Source organism: Dermacentor andersoni, chromosome 3 (assembly GCF_023375885.2).
Source record: "Dermacentor andersoni chromosome 3, qqDerAnde1_hic_scaffold, whole genome shotgun sequence".
NCBI classification, from domain to species: Eukaryota; Metazoa; Arthropoda; class Arachnida; order Ixodida; family Ixodidae; genus Dermacentor; species Dermacentor andersoni.
This window is the reverse complement of record NC_092816.1, coordinates 4,426,235-4,441,424: the sequence shown is the minus strand read 5'-3', so window position 1 is coordinate 4,441,424 and position 15,190 is coordinate 4,426,235. Positions and strand designations below refer to the sequence as shown.

Sequence of the window (15,190 nt, the reverse complement as noted above, 5' to 3'; positions counted from 1 at the left end):
GGATAGCAACTCGGCTAGCTGGCATTGATCTATGAAAGGTGCAATAAATGCCCTTGTGATTGTTTGCACTACTGTTGTCGTTCCTTTGTCCCAAGAGTACGGAGGAGAACCCCTTATCTCCCCACACAGTAGACGCACAAACTACAAGACTGTGACATATAGGCTTAAAGGGAAACTAAACCCTAGTAATAAGTCGATGCGGACTGTTTAAATACCATTCCAGAAACCTCGCAATGCTTGTTTCGTGCAAGAAAAGACTTAGCTTTTGTAGAAAATTGCATCTGATGGGCCTGAATACCTTTTCTGAAATTCAAACCTCCAGCTGCCCAACCAGGGGAGTGGCGACGTTGCATATGCGATCACCGCCCTTTGCTGCCGTCGGTGAATAAAACGGTGCTCGACAGACGGTGGCACTGCGCCAAGACAGATAAAGTCAGAGTGGCAGATTCGCCACTGCAGCTGCTTTTTGGCCAAGTAGCGTAGACCATTTGGACATCCCGCGACATCACATGGAAGTTGAATTGTCTCCTACTTGCAGTTTGTGCGAGTTTCATGAGCCGGCAAAACCAGCGCAGCACTACGCGATAACTACTGAAACGCGTAAGCGTGGGCGGCATGGAGTCGAGAGGAAACAAAACTGTTCGACCGCCTGTGTCATTGTCAAGGGTAATTTCAAAGAGTTCTTTTGCTTAAACATAAAATAGAACTGGACAAGTAGCATTTTATTTTGTCTTATAATACAATGCAAGGATGTTTTGTGTAACGAGTGGTTGCGTACTAGTGATAGAATTTAACTGAGGAGTGCTTTCGTCATCGGGCAGGTACCTGAATTTCCCTGGGGAGTTTCCAATCATGTCCTGCATTTACCTCAATTTCTTGATTATTAAGGCCCTGTTCGCGATGATATTGGCGCTTTAGAGATTCTTGAACACTAATCCATCACTTTAGCTTGACTTAATGTTTGCCTTTAGTGTCAGTTTAATCTCGGCTGAACGCGATCGGCATCGGCTCAAACTGTGTGCGAGGATGGCGAGGGCTGAACTTCATGCAGCTAACAATGCAACGCCACTTGCCTCCCATCTCTCGACCGTCTACAGGGAATGCAACTTCTTGCAACAGCAACTTCTCACGCTATGCCCTAGCTCCCGATCGTCAACTCCTCAACGCTCTCAACAGTGTAGTCTGCATGATCCCGGCATGCTCTGAATGGAACACTCCTGACATCATATACAATGTGGCCTGTAACTGAGGAGGAGGTAAGGTGGGGTGTTTCGATGCTATAAATTTAATTTATTTGTGAAATATCTGTGCGACTCACAAACCTGCTTTTTTTTGAGGACATGAAGGAAGCATTCAGAGCAACGTACCTAGAGAATTTCATCAACATCCGTTGACATTGAAAAATCGCCGGAGTTGCCCTTCAATGAACACTACACTGGTTTATTTAAAAATATTTCTAGGTAATGTAAGAGCCCCAACTAGCTCAAACCAAGATTATGCAGGTGACTGACTTCGCTTTATTACTCCCTAGACTCACTAGAAGTACCTCGACATCTCGAGTTCACATTACGTGATTGGGTGTAATCTCCCTGAATAAGCTAAATAAAAGTAGAAACATTCCACCTCTCCTGGCCTCTCCTTGTCCATGTCCCCTCACTGCACTTGCCTTCCATTGCCACTTGCACCCTCAGTTTGCACTTTTTGATTGCAGCGATTGCTGCAGTACAGTCGCCGACCGTTCATTCGGACCTCACGGGGACTGCAGAAATGTCAGAATAAACAGGTGCCCGAAAAAGACAAAGAAAAAAAAAAAAGAAATCCTTTATTTCCATGCACTTATTCGGGCTTGGCAGTAGGCTTGAAGAAATCGGGAATGCGCCATTGCACGCTGTTCCATTTACGCGCAATCAGATAAGCCTGAATCTTGGAGGGGATATCGTACGGTTACTATAGCCGGCTGAAAGCACAGTCACTGCTTTTATACGTTCCGCATGCGATGGCAGCGTAGCACACGGTGCGTCATCTTCCGACTCTGAGTCATCGTCCGGCGGTGCAGCAGAAAAACCTGACGAATGATCTCGCCGTCATCGAGTTCTTCTCATGTCAGTACAGCAATGTCAGCACCTGTGAAGCTGTCAAATGAGACGGTGTCCAGAATCGCAATGCAACCACTGCGCAGGTCTCGGCAGAAGATTTTCGGCATCAGTAGGGAGCACATCGGAAGGCAACAAATCCTAGGTCTCCTGGCACCCGCTTGCCGGCATTCACCAGCGCAGTCTACGCGGGCACTGTCAGTTCCATTAGACACTTGATGCAATGTTTCCGTATGCCGCGTTGGATCACCGCATCCTCGACAAAGCACACAAAGCAAACAAAGCAAACACCACCATGCCATCACGCCGTCACCAATCGCACAAACAAAAAATGTGGCCTACTCGCAGCATCGTGCACGAAGAAAGAAACAAATCAGCTGCTGGATTGTCTTGACATGGCTTACTAAGCTGACACCAGAACTTCTGGAGCCACTCTATCGAACCAGACAGAAACGATGATGATGAGTGGGGATTTGCAGTAGCGCCACTTCGTGGGGCAGCGAAGAGGCTCCATTCAAAACAAAAATGGCATTCAGCAAGTCGAACCGTGCACCGGTCAGAGTCGGTGCATGGTGCTCTCAATCGAGTTGGCTCAAGGAGTGTCCGACAAATCAGACGAGAGGTTGCAATGTGTCCGAACTTTCGGCAGTTGTTATACATTATGGTCTATGGGGAGAATGGCAGTGACGAGAAGCAGACCGAATAATCGAGCATGTTCTTGAAGTCCGAAAAATCAGCCGCCGACAGTAGCTAAGGTCGATTATGAAGTGACACATATAAGCGCTCTGTGTAAAGTGTGAAACTTATTACAAGCTCTTAAAAATGTGCATCGCTAGTGATCGCACTGGTGCCGCTTTACCAAGTATTTAGCTGCCTCATCCCAATCTGCCTCTTTCATGTTCCTGTGCTGACCTCTGACACATGCCGCTAGAAACGTTTTGGAAGGGTGCCAGGGATTTCACTGGTTGATTTGTGTACCTGCGCCCATGTTGAGCGTACATTGGTTGTGCGGTTCGTGGATTGCGATTGATTATTGATGGTTTCTCCAGGGCAGCATGTCGTTCACCCATTGATACTGGGTGAACGGGCCCAAGTGCGCTGTTGTGGTAAAGTGCGGCCGATAAAGGCACGCCGAGTACCGTCTTCCGACACGGCTGCCGTTGCTGGTGATGTCTGCGTTTGCACATTGCTTTCTGTATTCCTTTTAAACATTCACTAAACATTTCGCATATTCAAGAAGCCTTCAAGTGCAGCCTTCACGTCGAATTTGCCAAAGCGGTGCATTTGTTTACATATACATCTACAGATTCAGATCGCTGTTACTGTATTTACACGATTGGAAGTCGATCACTTTCTCTAAATTTGAAAATCTGAAGTGGGGGGGGTCGACTTACAATCGAAACCAAAACATGGTACCGCCAAAAATGCAACACCAACGGGAGCTACAACGTAGTTACAACATTATGTTTGCTCTATGGCCCTACCCACATCTTTTCGCTATCCCGCGTGTTTGTTCTCTTTTTGGAAGGGTTTTTCCACATTTTTGAGAGTTTCACAGTGCACGCAACACTCATGGGGGGGGGGGGGGGGAGGTGTCGATAGTTGATGGAAGCACCACTGTTCCCATTTGCGGCGGCACCGTCAGAACGGCGGCGCTTGTGGGGAGTATCGGTAGTTCATGGAAGAGCAGACACCGCGCGCGCGTTTTTCTTTCTCTGTTGAAAGGCATTGGCAGTGGTTTGACACGTTCCACTTGACTGCCGGCTACGTGCTACTTCTATGCTTTCTCAGTCGTCATGAGTGCTCCAGGCCCACTAATCCTTCGGCACTCGTTCACAGCAGCGTTCAAGGGGGCTGCCATCCTTTGCGCCGAAAGAACAAATCACTGCACAGCGGGCCGAAATTTCGATGTTTCTGAACGAGTGGTGCGAGAGTGGCGATTGCAGCGAAGTGAAATTTTCACCTGTGACGGCAATTGAGAAATTTCCCACGTGCCGAAGTTTGGACGCTTTCCGGAGCTGTAGGCTAAGCTTGCGGCGCACGTCGCTGGAATGCGTGATCGGTCCCTGCTAGTGAAGTGCGACATGGTCATTAAGGACCTCGCCGTGAGTACGAGTGGCTGGCGGCCGAAGATAGCGAAATTACGCTAACCGGACCTGTCAAAAGAGCCTCCCTGACGGCTGCGTGTGGTTGGGTGCATTCGGCGTGGGCTGCTGTTCCACAAGATGTCGTGGTGCGGTCGTTTGCCAAATATAAAATTTCGCTGGACGACGACGCGCTGTGGGACCACAGCAACGATAACGATGGCAGCACTAGTGAAGACAAGTAGTCCAGTGAGCATGTCAGCTACTAATAAATTTTCGTTATCGAATGCGCCCTCGGGTATGCTCTTTCTTTCCCCTGTCACGCGATATGGGGGGGTCGACTTACAATCGTGTAAATACGGTAGCTTCGGATATTGTAGAAACGGCACATCGCTGATTCTCCAAACGTAGCAAAACATACATATCTGCGCATATCAGCTGTATTGTTCCACCCCAAGACGAGTCAATATGAGCAGCTGAGCCACTTAACCCTTTCGCTGTCAGACCTTTCTGGCCGTGACGCACCCCCAGTGTCTGCTTGGTTTCAGGGAACGAGCATAACAGGGAATGAACATAGCAATTTATTTTTGATTATGATTGGTATACAAATAACATAGTCAATGCAATATGCACATTTCAATGTTCTGCAGCTGTTATTAGTAAACATCATCATCATCATCAGCCTGACTATAACATCCGTTTAACATCCGAATCTGATGATGCGGAACTCATCTCTTCGTCGCGTTAGACGCTGTCCCAGTCCAAATCCGAGCTTGGCTCGTATTCTGAATCGTAAGAGTCACCGCTCCAATGAACAGACGAAGATCTCGCGCCGCTCAGCTATCCGAAAGTAACCGCGCGCAGGGAAGATACGCTTTCAGTCGCCCACGCAACGAAGATAAATGGGACGTTGTGTGATCAAGAAGAGGGAGATGGAAAAAGGCTAAAACAAAGTTCGAAGGTTTTCACGTTTACTGCTGCAAGTCGGAAGCGAGGGTGCGGCGAAGAGAGCGAAAGCAGTAATCGAGTCACTCTTTTCGGAGAGGCAACGGCGACGCGTGCGCCTGAACTTGATGCGCCGTAGCAGACGCACCAACAGAAGAAAAATAAAAACCTTCAAACCGGCGGAGATGGCAGAACAACCCTTGAACCCATAACCACACGCGCGCGACGCATGATCCAGCAAACGCGGAGCCACCGCGCCACTCAGCAAAAAGAGAGGGGGGCGTGGCAGTCGCACCGTACTCTTCAATCCATGTACTAACACAGGTCGGGGCGAAAATACGAACTTGTAGGAAGAGTCAACAGATGGCATGGCCAAGTCCGGGAGCGCCAGCTTTGCGCCCAGGCGCGAAATTTTGAACGCGCGATAGAGAACGTACTGGTACGTCAGTGACACTGTGGGGGGGAAGTGCGACGACGTACTGGTACGTCCGTGACAGCGAAAGGGTTAAACAACTGCAACTGTGATCCAGACACACATAAATTACGGGCTGTTACTACTGATTCTCCCTTCTGTTTAACTTCATCGTACTTAAAGTTTGCGCGTTCCGTAAAGTATTATTAGGGAAAACTGTGCTCAACATAAGCCGTCACTTATAGGCCCTGTAGTTATCTCGCAAAAACGTGGATGCCATTGCTGACACTGATAACGTTGGTAACTGAGCGAGTTTATGCTGCTGAGCCGAATGCACTGTCTCTTCTTTCCCGTTTGACGCAGAGGTAAAAAGTGCTTCTATAGAATTAAGAAATGTGTCAGCATAACAACACACACAGACCCACCATCTGCGCGAATGCGACCGGCAGCATCGGGAACAGTGACCAAAGTACAAGATGTTGACACAGCGCTGTGTCGCTGCTTGCCGCTTATTGTGTACGTGCCGTGCGAAGTGAAGAGTAGTTGTCAAATCCCACAACTTAACTACAAGAGTGGTTTCCTTCGTCCTGACTTTTTAAGTTCAGGTCCATCGGTAGCGGGTGCATGAACTCGACGGGGTGAGGCCTAACCGAACCTTCGCTAAACAGGATCAACATTGGCTCAAACTTCACGTGCATGGCTTGAGAGGACTGAAGCTTGTGCATTTCAACTTCGAAGGCATGTCAATGCATTTTGAGCGCAAATAATTATACGTACAAGTGAATGAGCTGCAGCTACTATTGCGTTGTCGGTTCAACGGCTGATCGCGTAGGGTTCCATCAAGCTATCATTGTCGGCACATTGATTTTGTTGGTGCCGTCGACAAGAAAGCCCATCGCGCTGTATGACAACTCCCACCCGTCTGTTGTGTGGTCGGCCTATTATGACCAAATGGTCTCAGTGACAGTGCTGAATAGTCATCCATCGTCGGCGTCAGCGTCTTGTCGGTCTCATATCGACCCAGTGTTACCACGCCTTAAACAAGTATGTGCGGTCAGGCATGCACTGCCACCACGAGCAAGAGCGAGTTGACTCTGCAAGAAGACTGCGTCAGCAACATGTTTTTGAAGTGTCGCCCAAGTGTAACAAGTGTAGTGTAACAGCGGTAGCATATGTCGCAGCACTTAGGGTACAGTGGCATGCATTCATTTTTTATTGCGAAAGCAATACTGCTCGCACTTTCGGCCCATCGGTGGTCGTGGCGCCTCCTTACACAGCTGTGTGTCACGTGACTGTGTGACGTCACACCAGACAGAGACGGGGCCCCAGCTCGCGGCATTGATGGTGGAGGCGAAGCCTTGCGCGCCGCTGCTGCGGCGCTACTGAGAGAGGGCACTCGCTGGTGTGACGTCACGCTAGGAGGATAAATGGGGCTACTGCTCGGCTCCTCGCAGTGGTCGGCGCGCTGCCTTGCACTATGTCGGATGATGTACAGTCGAAACACGGATATATCGAACTCGAAGGGGATCACGAATTAATTCGATATATTAAAAATTCGATATAAAAAAATACAGGCCCAGAGACTACCTGTGGCGGACGATGACCTACCGATCGGCGTATTCAAGAATGACAACTATTTCCGCACACACGACGCAACGTAATGCTTTATTTGCGTGAAAAAAAATCGCTTATGTTGGTCTGCTTCTTCGCCTTGCAAATGAAATTAATGACGCCAGCCTCGATCTTATCGAGGCTGTTCAGGTGCGAAAGCCCGGTTCCTTCCACGTCGCCGCAACAACGGCGAATCAAGCTGAATGCGGCCGCCACTTCAGCGGCGGAGTACGAGCGTGTAGCCGCCCCCTCGTCCGGACGATCTTCGTCGCCACTCGAGCTGTCGGCCTGGGTCCCTGCGACTGCAGCTACAATGTCCTTGTCGGCGAGGCTCGCAACAGCCTGAACACTGCTGTCAACGTTCACAAAATCGTCAGCAGACACTTCGGCTGGAACGGCAGCCGGGAAAAGGGACGACAACTCGCGAAACGCGTCGTCCATGCACTCGTTGTCGCCGTCGCCGTCTTCGCAGGTTTCGGGAAGTTTGGCCGTCACGAGGCCTGCCTTCCGGAAGCAGTTGGCCACGGTATCCTGCTTCACGTCTCTCCAGGCGCCCGTCATCATTTGAATGGCCCCCAGCAGGTCAACCTTAAGCTCGGTGCCCATGCGGAGGTTCACCAAAAGCCTATCAATGAGTCGCTTCCTGTAGCCGACTTTGAACGACTTAATGATGCCCTGGTCGAGCGGCTGCAACTTCGCTGTCGTGTTTGCCGGCAGAAACTTGAGCGCGATGTTTTTGAGCTCGCAGGTGGTGTGATGGGCCGAGCAATTGTCGACGAGAAGGCAAGCGTGACGCCCCGACTTGCCCAGTTCGGCGTCCCACGCTTGCAGCCATTCTATAAACAGCTGACGAGTCATCCACGCCTTCTTATTGAAGGCGTAGCGAACGGGGAGCTGCTTACAGTTTTTGAAGCAGCGCGGTGCCCTTGCTTTACCGATCACAAAGGGCTGGAGCTTTTGAGAGCCATCCATGTTTGCAGCGAGCAGAACGCTCACGCGGACTTTGCTCATCTTGCCCCCGTGACACGTGCTGCCCCGGACGTCGAGCGTCTTGCTTGGCAGCATCTGCCAAAACAACCCGGTCTCGTCGGCGTTGAAGATTTCCGCGGGTGAAAACTTCGCGCAAATTTCCGGCCATTCGTTCAAAATCCACTGCTGGATATCCTGGCTGATGACGGCTCCGCTTTCCCCAGAAATGGTTTTGCCAACTATCTTATGGCGGTTCTTAAACCTCTGCAGCCACCCTGTATTGTCGGCGAAGTTGTCATCACCGAGTGCAGCGGCAAACCATTTAGCTTTAGCCATTAGCATTGGGCCATCCACCGGAATGTTTTTAGCCCGCACCTCTAAAAACCACGCATAGAGGGCCTTTTCAACTTTCTCGTGGGCAGGAGCGCGCACACGACAAGCTCCCGACGTTCGTTGCTCCGCCGCTTTCGACTATGTCCGCCTTGTTTTTTAACAAGGTGCTTAGAGTGCTCCGAGGAATCCCGAAGTCATCTGCCACCGTCGCACTTTTCTCGCCCGCCTCAACACGCTGAATGGCTTTCAGCTTTGTCGCAAAGTCAAGGTTCTTGCGCTTCTTGACGCTGCTTGTGCTTGCTGTGGCCATTGCTTCCGCGTCAGCTCACCACGATCCAGTCACACGTGTCGTGAGACTCACGCAAAACAATAATGAACACGAAACACAAGAACGCGCACAAAACACAAGAACTCACGTGCGCAGCCTACGCCAACAAACCGCTCGCGATGGTCACCTCCGAGGGCGACAGCGACGTACGAAATGCACGAGCTGTGGTTGGCTGAGCAAAACTCGTGAAAAAGCAACAAGAAAAAAAAAAGACAAAAGGAGGAGGCCGCCGGCGCCTTCATTCCTCTTTTCCGAACCGATCACTATGGTTACGCGGGGGAAGGATGAGAGACTTTGAGAGAGAGGAAAAAAAAAAGCAGTTCCGCAAGTCGGAGAGCGTGCGCAGCGGGAGTACAGTCCGAGCCTCCCTCTCGCTCTCAGATTTTCCGAGCATTTCGTGGGAGGCGCGGAGCTCGCGGGTGCAGCGAGTACCGAGATCGCGCGGCGTTCTATATATCCAATGGCGGGTAACAATATCGTTCGATATAAACGTACGGATTGCTGTACTTTAACACAGAATTTTCAAGGGGATAATTTACGAGTTCGATACAGACAATAATTCTATATATGTGGGTTCGATATATCCGTGTTCGACTGTATAGCCATAAGTTTAACAAAGGGCAACTATGTCCACACCATCAGCCGAACCAAGGCGCAGCCAAGGGTATTGCTTTCGCAATCTTCCAGGCTTAACCAAGCTAAGCCTTCAGCCAATTTTTTTGGACTGCACAATTTTTCTTACATTATTATGGCCCCTAGGGAAAATTTGGACGTTGGCTACATTTACAAACACTGCACAGAAACAGGGTCCAATAATAACCATACCTGAAGAAGACGTGTATGCGGTCGATGTAGCGCGAGTAGAGGCGTACAGGATGTGCCGTCTCCGTGGCAACGTCCTGGAAGGAGAGGAAGTCGTTGGGCACCTGTGGGGGCCCTGCCATCTCGGAGGCCCGCTGCAGGCCCAGCACAAGCAAATCCAGCACCAGTCCATAGTACTGGACAATGAAGGAGGAGAACTGCAGGCCACGGATGATTCCATACGAGTTGGTGTGGTTCATGTCCTTGTAGTTGATGATAACGTTGTTCTTGGCCGTCATGTAGTCAGCGATGTTGTGATCCACAATGAGGCGCAGGAGTCGGTTGAGCAGTGTCAGGTCCATCTTCTCATACATCTTCTCAAAACGTGACTCGAGCATGACATTACACTCACCCTCAGCAGTGTCCCACACATCCTGCAGGTTGTTGATGCCCTGACACCACTTGTACACAAGTAAGGGTGGTGGCTCCGAGTCAGCTGGCTTGATCCAAGGTGGAAAGAGGCGTCGCTTGTCTGCCTCATACCACAGATACTGATCTAGGTAAGCGTCTGTGATCTTCTCCAGGGGCTCCACGTCGTACACAGGGATCAGGTGGCTGTACAGGTCCATAAACTCTATGCCCACCTGCAAAAAGGACCACACTCATTCACTACTCTATCCTTTCTGAGCAAGTAAAAAGCCCAGTCTGACGGTACAAGTTCAGCACTGAATCTATGTGGACCAAAACAAGACAACACGGGGACTCGCACACTGACATTTATTGAAAATTCATGAATATGAGAGTTCAGTAAAGTCGCATTATTATGTATCCACTTAGAATCTACTGTTAAAACACAGTTGAAATGAATCATTGCTCCAGTCTCCATAAAGCCTAGTATTGATTGACCAGTTAGAAACTTTGCTCTGAGTGCACACCTGTTGTGGCATATGTAGTATTCCCTTTAGACGCAGCACACAAGCAGGAGCAAAATTTGGGAACAGAAGACTGACAGCAAACTGACTTTACTTCTGCCGGTTTCGCTGCCTCCATAACTACGGGGAAGCCTCAGTTTACATCCTCCGATTTTGCGACGTCTCATATTTTACACCAGATTAGTGTAGTTCTGACGAACTCCACAGAGAGACGATGCATTAAATACTTCGAGTATATGATGTGAGATAACAAATCTCCTGTCTCATATGATGATCTGCGCAAAACTGCGAACCCAATGGCAGATGCGAGAAAAGTGCCGGCAGCCTCGAGCACCTTCTTCGCAGTGCCGTCCCCTCCGAGTCAACCTTTAGGATGGGGAGAGCACCCTTTTTCATGCGGAAAGCTCCAAGGAGTTTCCAGGGTCGCTCTAGTCTTTTAAAGCTTTCTTAGGCTCCTACGTGCCCTTTAGGCTCTTTTGGCAGTTGTCATCGTTGGTAAGTGGTTGACGATAGGTGGTCGTACTTGGGGGAGGAAAAGCGAAGAAATGCGCTGAGGGAAAGGGCGTGTGCTCTCGGGAAGAGCGCACACAAGTTCGCATGCAACAGAGTTGCGGGTAGGTGCAGGATGAAGTACTGGGGGGGGGGGGGGGGGGGGACTGTTTGTCATTAGCTTGCTCACTTGTACATTCCAGGAAGGCAAGGGAAAGGGCCTGTGCATACTGTGGCACATGACTTCTGACACAACCGAGTTGTGGAGATGGGTGGGAATAAGGAGCTGGGGAGGCTGTCACTGGAAGCTAGGGAAAGCACGCATGCTTTTGGGCAACCAAGTTGCCAGGATGAGCAGCCAGGAAGGAGAGCAGGGACGACTGTTGTTCGTTTGTTCGTTCAAGAAATTAGCTTGAATTTACAATGAATGTCAATGGATTCTGCATAATTTTTTTTTTTACTTCCCTCGTGTTCGCTTCCCCCTCATTGCTCATTTCCCTTCTCCCTCTTTGCATCACTCAATCAGCCTCTTTGTCACTTCATTGCGGTCTCCACGCGATTTCTCTCTACATTTTCACAAACAGAACTTATTTTTTGTAGCACTTGATACATTTGCAAAATTGTAGAATGAGCCCAAATTATTAAATTTTATGAAAAAATCTGAAGAGTTGGTAGGTCTGTGAGACACACACAAGAGCTTGTGGTGGTGGTGGTAAACATTATTTAAAGGGTGAAGGGGAAGGGGGGAAGTGGCTGAGAGACTGTGTGATTCTTGACTTCCGTCTGTTTTCTGTCTGTCTCAAGTTTCTGTGCTTGATACCAACTCGCCCCACATCAAGCTTCTGCTTCTGCACTAAGCACGAGAAAGTGTTTGACGTTGTAGTTCTGCGGAAACCTGCAAGGTGGAGAGAATTAGTTAATAAAGGGAAAACCAGACATCCACCCGTTCGCAGCAATTGCTACAAAGGAAACCCATACGGGTTCCTCGAAAGAAAAGCCTCAGAGCTGAAGAAAAATTTGTCCTGGTCCGGGACTCCAACCCGGGACTACCGCCTTTCCGGGGCAGCCGCTCTACCATCTGAGCTAACCAGGCGGCTAGCAGATGGCAGGGCGAAGTCGAATTTGTCGACAACACGAAGCAAAGGTAAGTGTTTGAAGTTGTAGTTCTGCAGAAGCCCGCAAGTCGACAAATTCGACTTCGCCCTGCCATCTGCTAGCCACCTGGTTAGCTCAGATGGTAGAGCGGCTGCCCCGGAAAGACGGTAGTCCCGGGTTCGAGTCCCGGACCAGGACGAATTTTTCTTCAGCTCTGAGGCTTTTCTTTCAGGGAACCCGTATGGGTTTCCTTTGTAGCAATTGCTACACACGGATGGATGTCTGATTTTCCCTTTATTAAGCACGAGAAACTACACAAGTAGTGCAGTCATCCACATCTCACTTCGTGCATTTCACAGCGCAATTGTGTCTGGTCTGAGATACTTTCTATTGACTAACTACTTCACATGTCATATCTACAACTTGTGGGATGCGCGACTCTCGCGCGTCCCCTGATGTTTTTCCCGCATAGCGCGTCTCCTGCAAGGCGGCTTCGCCTGCCGCGTGGCCTGGCGCCCGCGGAGCTCGGAGTGGTTGAAGCGCAGTGCCAGAGATGGCGCTAGTGTTGCGCTGCTAACGCCGCCAACAGGAGAGGTTACTTGGGCGCCGAAAGGAAGGCGCTTGGTCTCTTTGGGTTCGGGAAGCGAGCGCGACGGACGTGCCGCGCCGACCATGCTTCTGCGAGACCGTCTCGCGTGGCCGCCTTGGACACCGTTGGCGTGACTGTACACGCGAACTACCAGGCGTTGGGATCCAGCATGGGGCGAACATATTCGCTCGCAATGCGGTCGCAGTAAGTCGGACTTCTAGATTTGTCGCGCGCCCATCGGCATGTTTTGGGGATAGCAACTCGGCTAGCTGGCATTGATCTATGAAAGGTGCAATAAATGCCCTTGTGATTGTTTGCACTACTGTGTTGTCGTTCCTTTGTCCCAAGAGTACGGAGGAGAACCCCGTATCTCCCACATCTGGCTGCCCAACGTGGACCTCTTGGGGCATCGGACGATAGATTTAACAGTTTTGCTTCGTTCAAGACCTTTGTTTGAACCGAAGCGTAGGCCTAGCGTGAATTTTGATCGCTAGCATCGGCGGCGTGCTTTCTTGAGTGAGGCGACGGAGGCTGTAGTGTGTTTGAACATGTCAACATGCTAAGCCTTTTCGCAAGTGTTTTTTTTTAATGACATTCGTCAGTACGAGAGCCACGTGGTCTGCATTCTGGGAGAGCGAGGCTGAGCGCCCGCGGAGCAGTGGCAAGCCTGAAGCGAGTGAGTACGGAAGCCTCGTGGGTGGTCCGAATTTCTTATGTAAATAGCTTCTTCTATCTCCTTGACTCGGATGAAGTCGCGACTCTGGGAGCCGGGTGGCCGCGGGCCACGGGTGCCACGACGGGCTGACTGGTATTGCGGCCTGGCACCGGGCGCTCCGACACCGTCTGGGACGGTGGGCGCCGTCAACTCGGATGCTGTGTGCACCGAGCGGAGTAGGACCACCTCACAGAGCTAACGTCTCCTCGCGGCTGCCTGTTTTGCGCCCATTGTGGGTGTTGTCTTTGGATGCCGGTTGTTGTCAGGGTAGCGACGATTTAGGCCTAAGGCTTTACGAAGCTGCCTGTCGCACGTGGAGGGACACAACCTGGTGGACCGTGGCGTTGAGGCGTTGCAATTTGCTTCCCTCATTCTATTTAGCCTCGCACGAATTGAAATTACTCGTTCGACTCAAGAAAGCGAGCTTCGTTCACGTGAACTTAGCATCTGAGTAGCTGCCCGATTTTTTTGCTAGCCGAGTTGAACATCGTACCACGTGGGCAATGCGCATGCAGAATTCCTCTCCCTTGCACTACTTTAGTGCTTGCCGAGTGTTTTGAGTGTACGCAGCGTGATTGGAGTCACCCCTGGCTTGCTGTCACCTGCACATCGTCTGCGCTGCTGCCCCGGACTACGATCGAGTCACCCCGGGCGATGGTGATGCTGTGGCCAGTTCGGCGCAGCGACTTCGGCGGCTTTCTGCATACAGCTCACAACCCTTGGCGGCGGACAAAGGAGCCAGCGGTCACCGACAGCTACGGCGGCTCTTGCCAGCAGGGCGCGTCGGCGCGAGCGACACTTGCTCGTACCGATTACTGCGTCGTCGTTTCCGGAGTCCTGGCCTGGAATCGTGCCGTCGAGTCTGTAAAGCTGCTGCTGTGACCGGCGGACGCCAGCGGTGTACCCAAGGACAGTCGGCTCGCATGCTATGGACAGCGTGCGGACATTTCCTCAGCGCGGCCACTGTTGCATGTACTGCCTTGTTCGCGAAGCACGGGTTAATGTTAGACCGTGTGACATGTTTCGCCGGAATAAGAAGTGATTTAAGGTTGGGGGGATGTGGGGATGCGCGACTCTCGCGCATCCTCTGATGTTTTTCCCACATAGCGCGTCTCCTGCAAGGCGGCTTCGCCTGCCGCGTGGCCTGGCGCCCGCGGCGCTCGGAGTGGTTGAAGCGCAGTGCGAGAGATGGCGCTAGTGTTGCGCTGCTAACGCCGCCGACAGGCGAGGTTACTTGGGCGCCGAAAGGAAGGCGCTTGGTCTCTTTGGGTTCGGGAAGCGAGCGCGACGGACGTGCCGCGCCGACCATGCTTCTGCGAGACCGTCTCGCGTGGCCGCCTTGGACACCGTTGGCGTGACTGTACACGCGAACTACCAGGCATTGGGATCCAGCATGGGGCGGACATATTCGCTCGCAATGCGGTCGCAGTAAGTCGGACTTCTAGATTTGTCGCGCGCCCATCGGCATGTTTTGGGGATAGCAACTCGGCTAGCTGGCATTGATCTATGAAAGGTGCAATAAATGCCCTTGTGATTGTTTGCACTACTGTGTTGTCGTTCCTTTGTCCCAAGAGTACGGAGGAGAACCCCGTATCTCCCACAAACTTGCAGACGTAATGTTTCATCAAATCGCATCTTTGTGCTGCTCCTCAACAAGGTGTGCTGGCCGATGGGAGGGAAGAGCAATGAGGGCGATGCAGAGAAGGAGCAGCATGAGACAAGGAGCGAGCAAACGAATGAACGAAGAAAATGGTCGCAGCGCGATGCGGGTACGCAGTGGTCGCCTAGGAAACA

General features: G+C 51.1%; 1 protein-coding gene across 1 annotated transcript in view; it reads right to left on the bottom strand.

Moving 5' to 3' along the window:
• Prp8 (pre-mRNA processing factor 8) overlaps positions 1–15,190 on the bottom strand; it is a 297,334-nt gene that overhangs the window by 128,089 nt on the left and 154,055 nt on the right. The window contains exon 17 of the mRNA XM_050169409.2: positions 9,601–10,220. Coding sequence (XP_050025366.1) covers positions 9,601–10,220 — 620 coding nt within the window. The remainder of the gene's footprint in view (positions 1–9,600; positions 10,221–15,190) is intronic.